General features: G+C 48.0%; 9 protein-coding genes across 9 annotated transcripts; 5 read left to right on the top strand and 4 right to left on the bottom strand.

Moving 5' to 3' along the window:
- Nucleotides 1–137: 137 nt before the first annotated feature.
- On the top strand, nt 138–1,028 carry ARB_02994 (uncharacterized protein; the record flags this gene model as incomplete). Its single annotated transcript, XM_003010249.1, has 1 exon — nt 138–1,028. The coding sequence occupies one exon, from the start codon at nt 138–140 to the stop codon at nt 1,026–1,028; it is 891 nt and encodes a 296-aa protein (XP_003010295.1).
- Nucleotides 1,029–3,036: 2,008 nt separating this feature from the next.
- ARB_02993 (C6 transcription factor, putative) lies at nt 3,037–4,503 on the top strand (the record flags this gene model as incomplete). The annotated part of the gene is made up of 1 exon (XM_003010248.1): nt 3,037–4,503. One exon carries the CDS (start codon nt 3,037–3,039, stop codon nt 4,501–4,503), a length of 1,467 nt encoding a protein of 488 aa, XP_003010294.1.
- A 538-nt stretch (nt 4,504–5,041) lies between these two features.
- On the top strand, nt 5,042–6,731 carry ARB_02992 (uncharacterized protein; the record flags this gene model as incomplete). Its single annotated transcript, XM_003010247.1, has 6 exons — nt 5,042–5,170; nt 5,246–5,287; nt 5,353–5,755; nt 5,858–6,173; nt 6,238–6,405; nt 6,485–6,731. The coding sequence occupies 6 exons, from the start codon at nt 5,042–5,044 to the stop codon at nt 6,729–6,731; spliced, it is 1,305 nt and encodes a 434-aa protein (XP_003010293.1).
- A 485-nt stretch (nt 6,732–7,216) lies between these two features.
- ARB_02991 (mitochondrion biogenesis protein (She9), putative) lies at nt 7,217–8,630 on the top strand (the record flags this gene model as incomplete). The annotated part of the gene is made up of 2 exons (XM_003010246.1): nt 7,217–7,712; nt 7,777–8,630. 2 exons carry the CDS (start codon nt 7,217–7,219, stop codon nt 8,628–8,630), a joined length of 1,350 nt encoding a protein of 449 aa, XP_003010292.1.
- Nucleotides 8,631–9,319: 689 nt separating this feature from the next.
- ARB_02990 (uncharacterized protein) lies at nt 9,320–10,491 on the bottom strand (the record flags this gene model as incomplete). Its single annotated transcript, XM_003010245.1, has 4 exons — nt 9,320–9,501; nt 9,568–9,718; nt 9,797–9,885; nt 10,008–10,491. The coding sequence occupies 4 exons, from the start codon at nt 10,489–10,491 to the stop codon at nt 9,320–9,322; spliced, it is 906 nt and encodes a 301-aa protein (XP_003010291.1).
- A 287-nt stretch (nt 10,492–10,778) lies between these two features.
- ARB_02989 (histone-like transcription factor, putative) lies at nt 10,779–11,576 on the bottom strand (the record flags this gene model as incomplete). Its single annotated transcript, XM_003010244.1, has 3 exons — nt 10,779–11,128; nt 11,185–11,269; nt 11,304–11,576. The coding sequence occupies 3 exons, from the start codon at nt 11,574–11,576 to the stop codon at nt 10,779–10,781; spliced, it is 708 nt and encodes a 235-aa protein (XP_003010290.1).
- A 478-nt stretch (nt 11,577–12,054) lies between these two features.
- ARB_02988 (uncharacterized protein) lies at nt 12,055–15,122 on the top strand (the record flags this gene model as incomplete). Its single annotated transcript, XM_003010243.1, has 6 exons — nt 12,055–12,612; nt 12,774–13,133; nt 13,184–13,261; nt 13,311–13,600; nt 13,689–14,043; nt 14,142–15,122. 6 exons carry the CDS (start codon nt 12,055–12,057, stop codon nt 15,120–15,122), a joined length of 2,622 nt encoding a protein of 873 aa, XP_003010289.1.
- A 149-nt stretch (nt 15,123–15,271) lies between these two features.
- ARB_02987 (uncharacterized protein) lies at nt 15,272–16,166 on the bottom strand (the record flags this gene model as incomplete). The annotated part of the gene is made up of 4 exons (XM_003010242.1): nt 15,272–15,619; nt 15,687–15,795; nt 15,931–16,075; nt 16,133–16,166. The coding sequence occupies 4 exons, from the start codon at nt 16,164–16,166 to the stop codon at nt 15,272–15,274; spliced, it is 636 nt and encodes a 211-aa protein (XP_003010288.1).
- A 606-nt stretch (nt 16,167–16,772) lies between these two features.
- Nucleotides 16,773–19,826, bottom strand: ARB_02986 (uncharacterized protein; the record flags this gene model as incomplete). Its single annotated transcript, XM_003010241.1, has 4 exons — nt 16,773–16,895; nt 16,961–17,947; nt 18,005–18,140; nt 18,208–19,826. 4 exons carry the CDS (start codon nt 19,824–19,826, stop codon nt 16,773–16,775), a joined length of 2,865 nt encoding a protein of 954 aa, XP_003010287.1.
- Between the last annotated feature and the right edge of the window lie 138 nt (nt 19,827–19,964).

Below are 19,964 nucleotides of genomic sequence, written 5' to 3'. Positions count from 1 at the left end.
CCGAAGAGACTGATATGTACGCTACGCCCTGCCCGAGTAGTTGCTTTGACATGCAAATCTGATAATTGATAGTTGCACCGGGTGATATTGCCGCTCCTCTATCGGAGGGCGCAGGATCAATACAGAAAATAGCCGCCATGCCGGAAGACTTAGCCGCCACCCCTCTACCAAAACACTTATTGACAGTCGACGAACCAATTACCTCTGGTACTTCCACGCCAATTGCCAATGCAGCAGTTGTGTCAAGTCCGTCTCGAGCACACCAATTCGGCACCAACCCCCCACTACTTTACTCCCATCTTCATCTGAACCCGCTGCACCAGTTTCACACCTGGTTCAAAGACACCAGACTACCTGCATCCAGTGCACCAGAGACTTGTACGTTAGCTACTGTCAGTATGCCCGCTGGCCGCCCCAGCGCACGTATCGTGTATTTGAAAGAACTTGATGAGCGAGGATGGGTTGTCTACAGTAACTGGGGCAGTCGAGCCGGTAAGGGCGGACAGGTATTTGGGAATGATAGGGATGGGGACGGCGAAGCCATGTCTCTTTTTGATGGATCCGATCCCCAGCTCAAGGAAGGAAATAAATGGGCGGCATTAACGTTCCATTGGCAGAGCGTCGAACGCCAGGTTCGGATTGAAGGCCTAATTGAGCCGCTTTCGAAGGAAGAGAGTGAGACTTACTGGCGTGTGCGTGAAAGAGGAAGTCAGATCGGTGCCTGGGCAAGCCAACAGAGTAAACGGCTCTGGTCAAACGATCAACCAGGTGCTGAAGAAGGAGACGATGGACGGTCTGTCCTCGAGAATCGAGTGAAGGAGATGGAAGCCCGGTTCGCGGACGTCAAGGAGATTCCGCTGCCGCCATTCTGGGGCGGAGTCCGGCTTGTTCCAGAGTCCGTAGAGTTCTGGCAAGGTAGAAAGAGCAGGTTGCACGACCGCTTCAGGTACGTCAGGCAACACAGTGCCGATGAGTCGGATGGCAATGAGAAAACCTTCAAGTGGAAAGTAGAACGACTCTCTCCATGAGACCTGATAGACAGTAAAACCAGAGAGACGAAGGTATCATTGCTTAGAGATATAAAATATATTATACTTAGCTCCAATTGGGAGTAATATTAAATTCAATATTATAACGTTCATTGTTGCGGTTTACACATATGTATTCTTGTACCGACCACTTGGGGTAGGATGTTAAGCTCCTATCCAGATAAAGCACACGCTCGCCACCTTCTGAGGCTACCCACACCCTCTCTGCTGCACTGTATAGCACACTGCTGGACAAACTTATCCAAAGCCCCGCGATACTCCTCATCCGGCATCGCGGGTACATGTTTGAGTATGTTCTCGGGCCAAAGGTATTGAAAAGGAATGCCGTTCCTAGATTGAGTGACAGCTTACTGCCCTAGGTTATGCCAGTACTAGCGGACTTCGTGGAGATCGTCATCAAGGTAGCCTTGCCTCGACTGAAGGCAATGTCTTCCCCTGGTGCTTGTCACAACCAGCTTACAGTCTGGAGTCTGGACGGCAAAAAGAGACGAACGTGATCATGCGTCGAGCAGCTTATTCCCCGGCAATCAAAGGTTAGTTGCTGCATTCGCAAGGGGTGGGCTGGCTCACTGCTGGTTTCAGCTTAAAAATAGAAGTATCCAAGTGTTTTTGCTTTGAAGCTGAAGAAACTAAAACCAGCCAGTCACGTAGCTAATTATCACAGGGGTTTAAAAGCCGGTGAAGAAATAAATACTGGAGGAATCTTATCATGTTCGCTTTTCTGTGCCCTGTGCGACCTTCTTCCTGTGCTGTCAAAGAGAGGCTGGCTGGCTGACCACCTGCTTGACTGTTACCTGCTCGGTGGTTTTAGTTATCTGATCGGCGGAGATAAGATTATCAATCAGATAAGATTGGCCTCGACCCCCTTTTTCGACTTCTTCCCCGTCCGTCACACATATTGCAGCCTCCGACATCTTGTCTATACGAGACGGAGGACAGAGGGCACATTCCTACTGGCCAGAAATTTCATTCCGCCGTTTCAATTGCTTCTTTCCCGAGTTATCAGATCAACCTTGTGGGGGGAATGGTTAACTAGTTAGTCACATACACGTCTCGGACTTTACAGCAAAGGCGCGCCCAGCAGGCCGACTCGATTTCGGCCGAACATATATAATTTGGCTAGGCAACTATCTACAGGATACCACTATTTGCTTCTCTTGAGGCTTCAATTTCTCTATGTTTATTAATTAATTTCTACCATCCCAACTGCCTATCGACTGGACAATGGCAAGAACACGGGCAGTTCAGACATGCGAAGCGTGTCGGAAGGCAAAGGTGCGCTGCGACAGAGGGAAACCACAGTGCTCGCGGTGCTCCAAGACAAGCCGCGAATGTTCATATCTTATAGAGGAACCAGGCCTCTCTCACGAATCTTCGTCTGCGTCTTACACTGCATTATCTGATCCCGCTAGTCCCAATCAGGGCAATCCATGGAGAGTGGACCGGAAGAGCGCCGCCTCGTCTTCAGCATCTGATGTGAGCGAGCCTCTCGATTGCACTGAAGCATCGAATGTATGGATAAGTCAACCCCCTGTTAGCCTTAATTACTCTTACCCGCTAAGACTATACCTTCTAACATACTCTCTGGGGGAGTGTCGAAGGGACATGAGCCCCCATGCAACGGCTTGCATTCTCTCACAGAGGCCGGGCCACAGCACTGGGTATCACGCAGGAGAAAGCGAAATACTATATCTTGTGTTCGCTGCCGACGTATGAAGGTACGCTGTGATCGTCGGTTACCTTGCGGTCGTTGTTCAAAGATAAATAGGGGTGACGAGTGCGTTTACGCAAAACCCGAAAGGACTGCCGACGATGATGGCCTGCTTTCCCGACCTTCTAGTGATATCCCCCAAGCACCGGTCACACATCGAATATGGAGATCCAAATTCCGCACAGGGGCCCATTGGGCCATTCTAATCCAAGATGTATAGCTATCGTCTTCTAGCTCCTACCCCTTCTGATGCATCCTAGTGCTAACAACACATAGATGGAGAGTCTATATACCCCGTCTTGTTCTCAGGACAAGAAACTAATTCCTGATGATGATACTAAAAATGTCCTTGAGAGCTCATGGTCACCAAATTATCCTTTTGGTGAAAAACCTCGTCGTTCCAAGTCAACAAGAAAGGCAATGTTAGCTTCCATACCTAGCCGAGACGTAGCAGACAAATTCGTCCAATCTTATCTTGATGTTATTGAAACATCACACCGCATACTTCATGTTCCAACTTTCCAGCTCCAAGTCCAAGCATTTTGGGATCAGCCTAATGCGGCCGACGATAGCTGGCTTGCACAATATTTTACTATTCTCGCCCTAGGATGTGATGCTGCTAGAGCTGAAGACCCTGAATCAACAGAGCATTACAGCGAGCTACGTAATACACTGTTGACTGCTGCAGAAACCTGTCTCAGGCTCACTCCATTCTTGTATCGACCGACATTGGCTAATCTCAGAACGCTATGTCTCATTGTCCTTGCAAAACAGATACATACTATGTCATGCTCTGAACATGAAGCATGCTGGCCACTCACTGGCCTTACGGTCCGGCTAGCAATGCTGACGGGTCTCCATTCGAGCAATAGCAATAAGTTCTATTCGCCCTTTCATGCCGAGATGAGGAATCGACTATGGGCTGTGATATGCTTTATGGATCTCAAGCAGTCGTTGCTCTCAGGGATGCCACTTCAGATGACGATAGAGACATTTACTTGCGTCCAACCTGCGAATATAAATGAAGAGGAAATAAACGAGTGGTTCAGTGGCGAGATACCAAGTCGACTGCTTCCAGAAAGAACAGATGCTACTGTGCTAGTCATTTTACACGATGTTTTCCCACTGGTTGCTGAAATTCTGAGAGCAGTAAATTCAGCGGATTCATCTTTTCAGTATGAAGATGCACTGGAATACGATCGACAGCTAAGGTTCAAGATGAAAGAATATGAAACCATTCTTCAGTCACCTCCAAGACGCCTGGTGGAACCTACAGAATGCACACCCATTGATATTGACTTTGAAAAGATCCTTCTTAATGTCTATTTTCGTCGAGTACTGCTCACATTGCACGGTCGTTTTGCCCGGCTACCTCAAGCATTTATTGAATACTCGGTTGCGTACTGGTCTTCTTTAGAGTGCTCTCTTGCACTTCTTGTGCAGCAGAGAGAACTAGGTGATCAGGCAGCAGATAACCGCGGCGTCTCGACATGGTTCTCTGGTATCTTCAAGCAAGATTTCTTCACGGCTGCAATGACTTTATGTTTCCACCTCATTAAAAATGACTCTCCATTAGAATTACCCACGGAACATCTCTGCCAGATTCAAGCCCGGGAGACAGTTCTCGAGACTCTGAGATCATGCAGGGATCTCTGGGAGAAAGAAAAGGATTTGTCAGGGTGCCACGGCCGAGCGTGTGATCTCGTTACCAAGTTGGTAAATTTTCTGGAAGAAGCGGCCTAAGTAACTGCGTTCTAGCATATTGGACGCTCAGCTAACAGGAGGTCGCTTTATATATAACCCTACAACCCACATGTACAATATCACTAACACCCCTTTCCCCTTGTTTTACTCTTCGCGGAGCACTTTCATCCCTCAATAAATAATACGTAACAAGCTTCCGGATATACCTAGCGGCTCCTGCTGCCCCAGAGCCTATTAATTATCTTACATGTCAAGGAAATACTGCAGGCTTTCTTTGGCTGTTGGAACAACCCGGCCCTTGTTAGTTAGGTTATCCACCTTGCAGTTAGATAAACCGTGAAGCCGAGCCTCTCTGAGAGTTCTCAATGGCCACCTTCGCCGCTTTGCGAAGGGCGCTGAAAGGGAGGCATGATCCATGTTAGACAAGTATCAGGTGTTGGCGCCCCCGCAAAGAAAAACGGGATCAGCGGGTAATATAAAAAGGCCCAAGGCCTTCTGTAGAGGGTGAAGCTTCTACTTGCATGAGACTTCACTCAACTCTTGCCCATCTGATTGGATAGATACTGGAAAGCCGACAATGCTGTCATCTCGAGGCAAAAAGATCACTGCGGTGATCGATGAGCCGTGGAGGGCACTTTTTGGGAAACCCGCATATGATGCGAAATCAAACCCGTCTGGATTGATATCACTTAACGTAGCGGAAAATGTGAGTGTCTGATTGGCAATCCCTCTTTTCTCCTCTTTCTACTTTTTGTAATATTAGAATGCTGATAATCATTAGCCGCTTGCTTTCGAGGAATTAACGACATACATCAATAGCAAGGTAAGCCGCATCTATTCGATAACGAGTCCTCAGGCCACAAAGTATTCATTGGAATACGCTCCTAGATCCAATTCGACAAGTCAGTGTTGTCCTATAGTTCCAGTGCAGGTGGCGGTCCAAAATTCCCAGCTGCAATGGCAGCTTTCATCAATAGATACTTTGATCCATATGTCCCTTTGAAGAGTAGCGAGATACTTGCAACCAACTCCATTCCATCACTGAGTGAGCAACTTGCGTTCGCACTCGCAGAAGCTGGCGATGGAATGCTGGTTAGCCGGCCTATTTATGGCAGGTTCAGAATGGATTGGGGAAACAGAGCCGGTGTTGAAATGGTCTACGCTGATACAGGTGCGCTTGAGGGCTTCACTCCGGCATGCGTGAAGAAATATGAGGAAGCAATAGTTACCGCTGAAGCCAGGGGTGTCAAGATTCGAGGACTGATAATCGTGAATCCTCACAACCCACTTGGTAAGTCTCGATTTATGTTTATAATTATTAAAGTCTCCCAGAATATAGATGTTAGACGCTGATGGGAAGCAGGACGCTGTTATCCCCGCGAAACTCTTGTAGAGTTATTCAAGTTATGTCAGAAGTATCAAATTCACTTGATCAGTGACGAGATATATGCACTCTCTGTTTTCGATACTCAGGAAAGCGGAGCGATGCCGTTTGTTTCCACTTTGAGTATCAACACTGAGGGGCTAATGGATGAAAAACTTCTCCATGTTATATATGGGATGAGCAAGGTGAGCATGATACTATTCGCAATAGCTTGCCTGATAACCGCTGACGATAATGCCCAAAAGGACTTCTGTGCTCCAGGACTCCGAGTAGGCTGTCTGATTACCAGAAATCCATTGGTAGTAAAGGCCGTCCGTTCCACTTCGTAAGTTTGGACTCATATGAAGGATATGTATTTCTAAAAACCTGACAGCAACTTTGGATTTTAGACGACAGATTAACCCGTCAGGAATCTCTCTAGACATTTCAGCCACCATTTTGAATGATGAAAAATTCGCGGCAACTTACCTTCAGAATACCCAAAATCGGGTACTCAAAGCCTACCGCTTTGTTACCGGACTTCTCCGACAGCATGGTATTCCGTATTTGCAAGGAACGTGAGTTAAAGCCTTCCTCCGGCTGGTGATATATTATGAGATTAAAAAGGATTGGGCTAAAATAAAATTTGCTGGATAGGAATGCTGGATGTTTCGTTTGGTTGGACTTATCGAAATATCTACCACCTAGCACCCCTTCTCAGCCATTGACACAGAAAGATAAGGAATTCGCTCTGGCGGAGAAGTTCTCTGAAGGCGGCTTATTCCTCCATCCAAGCGAAGAAAATGGGATGGAGCCAGGTTGGTTCCGGCTTGTATACACCAATGAGGAAGAACTGATAGTTGAGGGTATAAGAAGGTATGGCATCATTAACCGCCCGTATTGAATGAGGATAAACTGGCTAAATGGTTGACATTGCAGGCTTAACCGCATCCTCAAGTCCCTGCCTTGGATGACAGTAAGGATTGAAGCAGGGAAGTTATAATCAGACACTAATTAACAGGTATTGTGTTAGTGTGTAGGAATCGATGCGAGGTAATAAATGATGCCCTGAACAGTTAGATAGGCACCTGAAGTCCTTGGAATATATAAATAAGACAGAGTTGATCGAAGGGAAGGAAAGAGACTTCTTCTTGCTCTGACATCTTCATATTGTTAGAGTAAAATTAAAGCGTCAGTACACTATAATTGGTTCTTTTATTAAATTTCCTGCACTAAAATTAGCCAATGAACTGTTTCAAGACATACAATTGACTAACTGTATTTTAATTACATAATCCTAAATAGTGACGACCGACCACAGGCTCAACAGCATCAACAACTTGCGATGTCTTTGTGAGACCACAAGCCGTCCTCAAAACGCTGTCTGAGATGCCGGGCATGCGGTCTACACCGTTTTCCTTATTCAGGAAGACTCTTCGGCCCAGGTCACTCACTCAATCGAGGTCTTTCCGTGCGCCTAGTCCACTACAAAGCTTTCCGTCCCAACCCATTCATCGCCCGCCCGGCCAGCAACTATGGCCTGGGAACAATGCATTCGTTTGCTTAATATGTCAATTGCGCGCACATTCGAGGTTTTATTCCACTCATAATGACAAAGATACCCAGGAAGGGGTTAAAAAGGCAACAGCCAAGGATGGCAAGGAGGATGGGGCGGTAGCAGATGTTCCTAGCCCGGTAAAACCACCGGCCTTCAACCAAAGTGAACTTCCTTCTCAGGAGGAGCATCTACGGTCAAATCTCTCGAAGAAATTCGGAGAATTAATGGATAATTTGCAATCCAACATCTTTGTTGCCGGACAGCATCTAAACGATCTTACTGGGTACACTGTTATTGAGAAACTGAAGCAGGACATTCGGGCCCAAGGTGTGTGCTAGTATTCCGGCATTACTGTTTAGTGGAATGTGCTCTAACTGCATTTAATATATAGAGGAACTAGTGCGCCGTACTCGTGAGAAAGTTCGTCAAGCAAAGGAAGCCTACTCCTCAGCTATACACTGCCGTTCCGCCTCCCAGCGTGAAGTCAATGAACTTCTGCAGAGGAAACATGCTTGGACGCCGACAGATCTTGAACGATTTACCTCTCTTTACCGATCCGATCATGCCAATGAGCGGGCAGAGATAGAAACACAAGAAGCGCTCTCGAATGCCGAGCGTGAAGCCGAGGAAGCAACTGCCGAGTTAAGCAAAAATATCCTGACACGCTATCATGAAGAGCAGGTTTGGTCCGATAAAATCAGGCGCATGAGTACGTGGGGTACGTGGGGCCTGATGGGTGTCAATGTACTGCTTTTCTTAGTCTTTCAGATTGCCGTTGAGCCTTGGAGGCGGCGGAGACTGGTCAAAGGGTTTGAGGAAAAAGTCGCGGAGGCATTGGAGAAAGAGAATAGCCGGCATGCTAAAGAAATTTCCGCGGCTGTTGCACAAGAGAAGCCAACGTCTGAGCCTGAGAAAGATGCTGGTGTTGTAGCATCAGATACGTCAGATTTACCAGAAGCGACGGATAAATCTGAATCCGCTACTGAGAGACCTGCGGAGGGAAAGCATACGCAGCCCTCTGTAGAGGCTGAATCAACGATACCAGAATTACCACCTCTGACACCCATGCTTCCGCCGGATCTCGACCTAGCACCTGAGGCCTGGAGGAAGACATCTCAGGCTTTCTTTACTGAACGACGTGTTACTATCCTACAACGAGACTTGACCACCGTGGTGTTGGAAAGTGCAGCGATAGGTGCTGCAGTAATGGGCGGCGTCCTGTTTGCCATTTCCCGGATAGGCTAAGTGATGAATACCTATGTTGCCTGGTTATGGGACTTGATGATGAGTTTGGGTAAAGAAAATAGGATGGAAGTGTGAGAAAGCGAAGATCCCACATAGACTGTATACCATTTGTACATAGAGCGGCCTTTTGACACATTATCTAGACATGTAGAATAATATAAACAACCACAAATTTCCCTATCTTTAGTTTTTGAAGTTTGTCTAACCTTCCATGCTCATTATTTCTATCAATAGATTCCTGTATATTTTAGTTCGAGAGAGGGAAGAGAAATACATGAAAGCGGAGGAGGGCTTTATATATGGAGAATAATACAAGGGAAACTGGAGATGCAGACAAGGAAACAAAGAGGCTAAAAAGCCCTGAAATAGAGCAGGTAGGTAAGACATAGGGAAAAAAACGGGGGAAGTAATACAGGTATGGACAGACTTCCAAGCAAAATCAAAAAGTCGGAGTAGCCCAGAGATGAGTTGTACAATTCCGTCTAGAACAGAGAAATCACTACATCCCGCGAGTAATAGGAGGACCGGGTGACGAGTAGAAATGAGGCCATAGTGATGCTAGCGCATTTTTTTTTTTGTATTGTGACGTCTATTTTCTTGGGTCTGCTTTCCCAGGGCCGAAACATAACCAACTCGGTGATTGCTGAAAGTTAAGATGTATCGGTTGGTTAGAATTGAAAACGGTCCGCTTAGCCAATGACGAGGGTGTCATCGCTTGGGAAGTCGTAGATTGGAACCTCCAAGTTCAATGGAGCCGGACCCTTTCGGATACGGCCAGAGATATCGTAGTGAGAGCCGTGGCAGGGGCAGAACCAGCCGCCAAAGTCGCCAGCTTCGCCAATTGGGACGCATCCAAGGTGGGTGCAGACGCCTATGTATACGTTAGACAAGATAACTTCAAACTCCGGGCCGAGTCACAGATAATCGGGCTACTTACCCAACATGATAAGCCATTCGGGGTTCTTGACACGGTCAGAATCTGGCTGGGGGTCTCGAAGATTTTCCCACTTGGTCTCTTGGGCTTCCTGGATTTCACTGGCAGTTCGGTGACGGATGAAAACGGGCTTTCCTCGCCATTTGATGATGACCTAACGTTGTGGCGTGAGTATAAAGGAGCATAATAATAATATGTGCGGAGGTGTGTAGGTATATGGGTAGTAACGCACGTTCTTGCCCTCTGGGATCGAGTTAAGGGCGATTTCGACCTTGGCCTGGGCCAAAACGTCGGCAGAGGCAGACATGTTGAGAAGGAAATCTGTAATAAGCCCGGACATGTCAGCCGAAGTCACAAAGTCCACACCCGGTCTATTCATCCACCACTACTTTCCCATCCCCCAATTGACGGCCAGCATCAGCCAACGTAAAGACGGAACGCACCTTGGACAGTAGCCTTAGCGCCAACAGCGGTCATCATGCCCATGGAACCAACAACAAAGTAGGAGAAGGTCTTGTTTGTGCTCTCACGACGAGGGCTCGCATATTTGCCGAAGCTAGGAATCTTGTAGGTCGAGGTAGAGCCGCTGCTTTTGGCGAACGGGCTGTCGAACGAAGCACTCGCGGAGGCATCTGAGGCTCCTCCTCGTCGCTGCTGGGCGATGGAAGAGGCAGCGAGGGCGCGAGGGACAACGCTGGCATGTCGGGCACACGCCCGGAGCGAGCTGGCGGAAGAGGCGGCGAGAGGCGACATGGCGAGCCTGGAGACGAGCAATTGAGCGCAACCGGTAGACTTGCACGCAGACGTCGGTCGGTCTGGGGGCGGTGGTGGTGGCTTGGATGGTCGAGCTGGTCGAGAGGTTGAGGTTGGAGTTTCGATGAAGTTGCGTCGGTTTTGGGTTTTTTTCTGTCGAAGGGCCGGAATCATCCGCGCACTGATTGGCTGGCCGGGACTGCACCACATCAGACCGACAAATACACTAATAAATGTTCCTGCTCGACGACCGCAATGCGCAAGTGATATATTACGAAGGATTGCTACGAGACTAGAGGGGCAAAGGCGAGGGAAATGACGGTGTTATTATGTATCATTTATGCCTGCTCCATGCACCAGCCAATGGGTAATGAGTCGAATATATAACAAGCCAGACGCCGCCCCACGCCCGACCCGGAGAGAAGAAAGGGAAAGGAAAAGGAAAAAATGCATGCATGTGGTTAGAGTGCCATCTCGACGTCGTCGTCGTTGTCCTTGCTCGGCCGTTGCTGGGCTGAGCCTTCGTCGACCAGCCTGCTCCGGGATCGCGAGGCGTGTATGACCATCGGCGGACGGGGAGACAGCTCGTTCACGTTCTGCTCGCCTACGTCGACCATTGATTCTTCCCGCGAGTGCTCTGGCGTCCCGTTCTGGCGTACTTGCATCTCCTTTAGCGTTCGCTGGTTCGCAACTTGGCCGTCTTCCTTTGCCTTTTCCTTTGCCCGCTTCTCTTTGAATTTCCCGTACGTGGTCGTCTTCGGTATCACGTCCGATAGGAATTCGAGGTTATCGATACGCGAAACAGCAGTGGCTAAGCATAGGCTATCAGCATACATCACACAGTAGAGACATTTGCGAGGGGCGTACCTATATCTGCGTATCGTAGGTTCTTCAGGTTGTTGGATTTGACCACATTATACCCTTGCTCCGTGAGATACTGAACGAACATCTCCTACACAGTGCGCCAGTAAAGTGTTAGCCCTCACATCATGACCGAATCCTTCTTTTCCCGCTCCCTGCTCCTCCTCCTCGTCCTCATGGGAGTTCTTACTGTCGCCACAGCGATAAGGAAGGTCGCGTTCGTAGAGCATTGTACTATATCCTCGTCCGCTCGAATGATCCGTTTTATCCTTGCCACTGTAGATGTCTCCTGTTAGCTGTAGGTACCTTGACCCGTAGAACGCATTGTACATACACGGCAGGGATGTGTGGCCAGTTGCTTCGCCTGAAGACTCCCGGCTGGCTTTGGCGGGCGGCATCCTCGACTCAACTGCGGCTGCGGGGAGGAGCAGAAAGTAATTATAACGAAGCAAAACAGCTTCAAGGGTCTATCACTGCGTCGCTGCCCTCGAATTGCTTGTCCGCCCCCCCGTGTGGATGTGTTCAGAGTGTACTTAGTTGGTTATTCAGCCAGACGACGGCTAGCATTTTAACAAGCGACAGGCGCCCTTTTTGCGCTTTCTTGGCCAAGCACGGCTACGGCAGCGACAGCCAGCAAGAAAGAAACGAAACAACCACCGACTGCGGCCTTGCGACGCCTTCAGCTCCAGCCCTGCGCCTGCACCAAGCTTGCATCTCTCGACAGTGTTGCTCGTTTCTCCCCGGCCGGCCTTGGACCGATCCTCGACGAAGTGAATAGCTACTCCGTTCCCGCCGCCGGTCTTTGGCTTTTGGTTGCTAGATTGCGTCGGCAGGCGTATGGTCATAGTGATGATACCCAGCATATAGATCGGTGTCATGAACCCGAGACACCGCTCCTCGTCCTCGTCCGCCGGTCCCAGATCGCAGGACCGTCCCTCGAATCCCCCTATACCGTCCAATCTCCAGGCACGACGGGCGTCGAGCTACTCCCTTCCCACCCACGAACATGCCCAGACGGCTGGCGGAGCTGCTACCTCCACGGGCGTAGACGTCAGGCAGACAGAAATAACGGAGGAAATCAGCGAGATAAAACGATATGAGGACTTCACTACAATTGACTGGGTCCAGGATGCTGTCCAGGAGCAGGCTCGTCGACGCATATGGAGGACCGAGGGGGCTCGGTTCTGGGACCAGGAGGGCGCCTATGGCTGGAGACGGAAGCTCGACGAAGCTTACGATGCAGGCCAGGCATGGCTAGTGATGACGATCGTGGGTGTAGCCATCGGCCTCAATGCCGGGTTTCTGAATATTGTCACCGAATGGCTGGCAGACGTAAAGCTTGGATACTGTACTACTGGATTCTACCTAAACGAAGCCTTTTGCTGTTGGGGTGCAGATGACGGTAGGCATCCCCTTTTGATATATGTGATACTTGTATACCATTAACTGACCATATATACGTCAAGGTTGCCCTGAGTGGAAGCGGTGGAGTACTTTCTCTCTCATCAATTACTTTGTCTACTTCATGTTTGCTGTAGGATCTCACCCTACCGGCTTGCTAATGTGCTTCGGATAACGGCCTAACTTTTCTTTAGATTCTTTTTGCTTTCTGCTCGGCCAAACTCGTGAATGCATTTGCTCCGTATGCTGCGGGTTCCGGTATATCTGAAATCAAAGTCATCATTGCCGGCTTCATCATGAAAGGATTCCTTGGTGCCAGAACTCTCGTGATAAAGTCACTTGCTCTACCTTTGTCTATTGGCTCTGGCCTTGCAATTGGTAAAGAAGGCCCCAGTGTCCACTTTGCAGTCTGCACAGGCAATGTCATATCTCGTTGGTTTGGCAAATATAAACGGAATGCTGCTAAAACCAGAGAGATATTGACTGTAACCTCTGCTGCGGGCGTTGCAGTTGCTTTCGGAAGTCCCATCGGCGGAGTGCTGTTCTCTCTTGAGGTGTGTCAATGATTAATCACGTATTACTTCGTAACTAACCAGAGCTACAGGAAATGGCATCATACTTCCCGTTGAAGACCCTTTGGAGAAGTTACTTCTGTGCTTTGGTAGCAACCGGCGTCCTTGCTGTACGTCATACGCAATATCGACTTATATGTCAGTGCTAACATTATCTAGATAATAAATCCATTCAGAACGGGGCAGCTCGTCATGTTCCAGGTTCAATATGATAGATCATGGCACTCATTCGAGATTATATTCTTTATTATTCTAGGGGTTTTTGGTGGTTTGTATGGCGCGTTTGTCATGAAGTGGAATCTGCGAGCACAGGCATTCAGGAAGAAATATCTCTCAAAGCATCCAATTATCGAGGCTACAGCCCTAGCAGGCCTTACAGCTCTGGTTTGCTATCCAAATATGTTCTTGAGGATCAACATGACCGAGATGATGGAAATACTCTTCAGGGAGTGCGAGGGGCCACATGATTATAATGGAATTTGCCAGTCAGTATTTTCCTAGCATCCTGATTGAAGGCCATACTAACTCAGTTAATAGGGCCAAGAACCGCTGGTCAATGGTCCTTTCTCTCCTAGGAGCCACTGTTCTGCGCATATTCTTTGTTATCATATCCTACGGGTGCAAGGTTCCTGCCGGTATCTTCGTGCCTTCTATGGCTATTGGTGCCTCGTTCGGAAGAATGGTTGGGATCCTTGTTCAAGCCCTCCACCAACGATTTCCAGACTCCCAGTTTTTCGCATCTTGTGAACCCGATGTTCCGTGTATTACCCCAGGGACTTATGCGCTTCTCGGTGCCGGCGCTGCCCTAAGTGGGATAATGCATTTAACCATATCAGTGACGGTTATCATGTATGAGCTAACAGGTGCATTGACTTATATTCTCCCTACAATGGTAAGGCTTCAATATGATGAACCATTTGATCAATTATTTATCATATTAGGGGGATTGCTGATAATGAACTTGCTAACGTATAATTGACTTTTGAACAGATTGTTGTTGGAGTCACAAAAGCTGTTAGCGACCACTGTGGCAAAGGAGGTATTGCTGATCGCATGATTTGGTTCAATGGGTTCCCATTCCTTGATAGCAAGGAAGAGCATATTTTCAACGTCCCAGTTTCACATGCCATGACAAGCAACCCTGTTGTGTTCACCGAGGCAGGCCTGTCGATAAACAAGGCCGAACAGATGCTTCAAAAGCACAAATTTCAGGGCTTTCCTATTGTCCAAGATCTTGACTCGATGACCTTAGTCGGTTACATTGGCCGCACGGAACTTCAATTTGCAATCAGGCGTGCAAAACGGGAGGGGCTGTTGGCGCCCAATGCCAGATGCCAGTTTGTCCGCCAGCAAAGTTCAACCAGCGGTGGCCCTGCATCAAGCTCCCCGACCAACGACCTATTCGGGCCCTCTACAGCCTCGTCTTCCTCTCATCTGGAAAATGAGTGGCGCACAGGGGCAGCACCCGTTACATTCGATGATATAGCATCATCTTCAGGTATTAAAGTGATCGATTTGAGCCCGTACGTTGATATGGCTCCGATTACCGTTCATCCTCGTCTCGCCCTCGAGACAGTGATGGAAATATTCAAAAAGATGGGCCCGAGAGTTATACTGGTTGAGCACCGTGGTCACTTATCGGGCCTTGTTACCGTGAAGGATTGCTTAAAGTATCAATTTAAGGTGGAACACCAAGAGCATGCAGATGCCAACGCTGCCACGTCCGGTGATGCTAATGCTGGTATCCATGCTGGTCCTGAGGAAGGTATAGTAGAAAAAAAGGCATGGCAGCTTATCTTGTGGGCTTCCGGGCTCGCGAAGAAGATTTTTATAGGAAAAGGAACTACTTCCGGGACAGGAGGCTATACCCAGGTTTCCCAGGAGGAACAGCGAAGACATGAATCCGTGGAGATAATTGACGGCACAGAGGATGTGGATACCCATTTTGAATTGGAGGAACGGGATCATTAGGGCTGCTATTTTTAATTTTTTGGATTTTCATTTCTGTAATGGTAGTTATGTATGACACGATAGATATATATTGCATGCCACCCACTTTATAACATCCTATAACGAAAGAACCGACCAAGCAGTATCAATCTCCTATATACAAAAGTATCTTAATCCTGCTCAAGGGCTATTAGATCATCATCCTCATCTAATTTTCTATTTCCAGCAAGTCCTATATCTTCTCCTTCATTCACCCCAGCGCTGGTCCTGGGGGATTCTTCTTTCTGCTTCTCTCGCATGCCAACGATAATACACCCAGCAGCCATCAGAGTAGCACCAATTAACCATTGGGCATTTACCTTCTCCCTAAAGACAAGCATACCTAGTACACCTGTGACCAGGAAATTTGCAGTGGTATTGGTGATGGTCACCTTGGTGGTTGATGGGGATGCAGTCAGGGCACGAGTAAAAAGCGTCCACATAATGAAATTAGAGAATAGATTCAACCCAAAGAAGGCCTGAAAGGGCTAATCAGCATGCAAACTAGGTAATCCCAGCATTACATGTTCGGAATGGTATACGTACAGCTCGAACAAGGTATTCCACTATTACATCAAGTGTAGTGGTCTCGTTTGATGACGAGAAGATGTGCGAGATTGCCCGCGAGATGCTAGTGGTGAGCTCGGTCGTAGTTCTATAACATTATCAGCAGGGAATCATACATAGCAGCTTCGAAAAACAGTCATAACTAGATAATTGTATATCGATTTCCCTGAGGTATCACCACAGGCAAATATCAAATACTATAAAGTAACAACCGAAGACCTACAATTTGGCAAACAGCCCATTCATAGCAGCAAATGCACCACTAGCAAGCGCCAGCATCAGCCATTTCGAATGCTGGCTCATTTTCTTGTCCTTGTGAAGTTCGTGAAGCTCTGGTGCTCCCTTTTCCGCCTTTTCAGAGCGGCCTTCTGTCGATTGCGGTCAGCGTCCCACGCTTCAAAGATGGATGTTCGATGGTTTCATACCCTTGAGGCCCTGAACATTCCTTCGCCTCGCCATTTCTCGGCCTGTTTCCACTGCGGATCTGTTTCTGTTGGCTGGCAGTGGTTATCCTGGCAGTTCTGCTTAGTCAAAAAATGATACGCGCTTTTGTGTTTGAGGAATCTCGAGCGAGAGATGCGCCAAGTGGTCGTAATGCAAGAGGTGATTAGCTAGTAATTTATGTCTTGCCGCAGCGGCTCGTTGATCATGGGTGTTTCGATGCCCTTGATCTTTAAGCATGATGGGAGGTGTTTGGTCGTTGAACAGCCTGGGAGACGATTGTCTTGGCGTTCTACCCCTGGCTTGCGAGGGTACAATACTTCGGCATAGAAAGTTGTAGCAAGGCGAAATGTTTTACGATTAAATCCAGAGTATTATTTACTAGAAGTCATGGCTGCATGGCAATGGTTAGGGTATATAGATCTTTGACATTAGTTAACGCTACGTTTACCGTCATCCAGACATCAAATTGCAACGTAAATGCCACACGCTTTGCTGCATTGTGTCACCGGCATATTCATTCTTCATATCATAAATTGTCGTTGATCCAAAGAGGATGAAGACTGCTATAGTCATGGAAAAGAGATGGGAGATTAAAACGCAAATCCAAAATGGGCCAGTCGTTTACATCTCCTCCACTGCACAGTTCGGGTGCAGGACATATACCACTTTAGGTTCCTCCGCAGGCTGTTCTCCGCCATCAGTCTCCATCAGCCCATCTCCACGTATTTGCATAAGGATGTTATCCTATTTGGTGATGTCATGTTAGCTAATGTATACCGAATGTTCATCAAATGCAATATTAAACTTACCTTGACCATCCTCCTCAATATCTTCGTCACCAAAGATCGCTCTTGCTCTAGCTCTTCTTCATTGTTCAGCTCGGACTCGACTTGCTCAAGATAATGAAGGATGAGATCCTCTTCTTCAACACCTTCTCCGCTCCGGTTCTCGTCATCATTAACACGGCGAACAAGAACATTTAGGACACGCATGTATTTATCGTAAGTTATCTTCACCTTCTGAGATCGATTCTCACCGTTGGCTTGTGGGGCATCGGCGTTTTGTTGCGTATTCTCATCCTCATCCATCATGTTGTGGTCCTCAGTATCGGGTTGGTTGGCTGCCGCAGGAGGTACCTCCTCATCGTCAACGTCAACATCGTCTTTCTCCACGGTAACGATACTCTGCCTCAGCAAGTCGTATGCTTCCTTCACAAAGCTGGGAATGACCTCTTCCACACAATTGGCTTTAGCCACAGCCTCAGATAATCGAATCAAACTCTCTAGTTGTCGCACAGTGATCCTGTAGCTGCTTCTGCCCATGCCTCCTTGTGCATCGTCCGCTCGGAGCTCTTTATATTTCTCCACAACCAGAGCTCTAGCCTCTTCGGTAAAGACTGGACGGAATGTTCGCGCAAACCGGATATACCTCTGTAGCTGCTCTGTGGATAATTCAGGTTTAACAGCATCATCTCGGTTCATATGGACATTTACAATGTGATCTGCAAGGTTTCTGTCCACTGCCTCATTAGGGTCATCTCGAATAACAAAGAAAAGGTCGAATCGACTCATGATAGGAGCGCTGAAATTAAGATTTCCTCGGAGAGTAGTCTTGGGATTATATCTTCCTCCTATAGGGTTTGCGGCAGCCAGGATACTTGCTCGCGCATTAAGAGTAGTGTGAATTCCGGCTTTGGCGATTGAAATAGTTTGCTGTTCCATGGCTTCGTGGATAGCAACCTGGTCGCTTATATCCATCTTGTCGAACTCATCGATAGCGCAAATTCCACCGCCGTTCTATACATGTATTAGAGAATCCTTGTTATAGGGATGGCGGTGTTGGGTTCAACTTACTGCAAGCATCAGGGCACCAGCTTCAATCGTAAATTCTCCAGTTTCGGGATCTTTAACGACAGCAGCAGTAAGACCGGCGGCAGATGATGCTTTACCACTGGTATAAACTGCACGCGGATGTAGCTTACAAATGTATCTATAGGGACGAGTTAATTCAAAGAAATGCTGCGTTACCGAATTAGAGAGTCTTGGAATAGACTTACTTCAAAAATTGACTTTTGCTGGTAGATGGGTCACCAACAATACAGATATTTATATCACCTCGAAGCTGCATCGATTCCTCTACTGTTCGTTTGCTTACTCCGCCGACTAATTGCAAGAGTAAGCCCTTTTTGATCTGATGATGACCATAAATCATAGGAGCGATTGAATCAATTAGTCGGGCATATATGTAGTCAGAATGCACCATCTGCTTTAGGTCCTGGACTTCATAAGGGGTTAACGAGTGAAGCAGAGCAGTTTGTGCCTCCTCTTCAACATCATCTGGAGCCTCAACCTGGTTCAATGAAGACAGGATATTTGGAGCCTGGCCAGTTAAGTTCTGGTTTGACGACTGGCCAGGGGTAGACAAATCAGGTGTCACCATGCATGCAAGGAACGCAAGGCGATATGTGAGATCTCTCACACCAAGTGATTTCAGACCGCTGACGCCATTGCCGCCAACGTCACCGCCTCGGAAATTTCCGTAGTCTCTAGTTGCTTCGGGCCGAACGCCAGGTAGGCCTGATTGGCTGATATCTGGAATCACAACAAGCATCCCGGTAAAGATACACCTTTCACCGGCCTTTGCACGGTCAACCATCTCTCCGCGTAAGATTACATCCATCGTCCTGGGCATACTGCCAGTGGGTATCTCATGTGCTGACTCTTGCAGCTTGACCTTCTGCCAGTCAACGAAAGTGCTTTTCCTTATATCCAGGCGCCATCCGATACGGTTACCACATGTAGCACTTGTACACTGGGTAGGCTCTGTAAATTTGAAACTTTGTTCGATATCCGGGCACACATTGTTACAGTTCCCACAAATGAATGTTCCCAGTGCAAGTTCTGGACGTACTTCAGACGTCCTTGTGACCGTTCCTGATATGGAGGAAAGCGTTCCAATCTGTGCCGTTCGCAGTTGTCGAAGTCGCGAGACGAGTGGAAGATTATAGAACGCCAGGGTAAACACTTTATCAGTTTGCTGGTACCTGGTCTTCCCGGCTAGAGAGTCCGGTTCTGTGCTATCGAGAGCTACAGTTGAAGTCCCGGCCTGCGACGAATGACTTCCAAGCTGTTTATGCGCACGGAAATACTGAGGCTCGTATTTTGCAATCAAATTATGTAGCGCCTTTGTGAGATAAGGCTGAAATCTGTAGTATTGATTTACAATTGCATCGGCCAGTACTTGGTTCGAGCTGAGGTGGGTAAAGTCGACGTAGAGGGTAGAGAGCTGTAGTTTTTGCATTCCGTGAATCTGGGAGATATAGTATTTATCACTGAGCATCTCCGATGATGTGGGAGGAGCGCCGGATGACATGGGGTCTTCAACGTGCGTTTCTAGCAATTCTTCAAAGGCCTGCTGCACCTTTTCACCGGCTACATCGCGAACGGGGGGTGGTCCTGCACCGTACATAGGGTGTCGAGGACGCCGGGACGACCTGCTCCCAGCACCGACAACCTGATCATCGGCAAATTCTGGTGCCTCGCTCATGGGTGCATTGCTCTCCGAGGCCAGCGGGAGGCGGGAGCTCGTTGGCGGGGCGTCAGACCGCTGAGAGCTACCCAGCATGGGGCCGCCATCTGCCTCGGAGGTCATAAGCTGATCTAGAATTGACGACATCACGAAGTTCTCATTAGTATTAACATGTAGCAAAAAGGAAAAGAAAACAGCTGCAACAACAACTGGCGGCGGCGTCGATATCTCTTGTCGTTCGCTTCTGCTCGTCTTTTGGGTCGAAAGTTGAAGTTTTGATAAGCA

Source organism: Trichophyton benhamiae, assembly GCF_000151125.1.
Source record: "Trichophyton benhamiae CBS 112371 chromosome Unknown contix01456_5.r1.exp, whole genome shotgun sequence".
Lineage (NCBI taxonomy): Eukaryota > Fungi > Ascomycota > Eurotiomycetes > Onygenales > Arthrodermataceae > Trichophyton > Trichophyton benhamiae.
The sequence above is the reverse complement of the archived record's forward strand: the minus strand, read 5'-3'. Positions and strand labels throughout refer to the sequence as shown.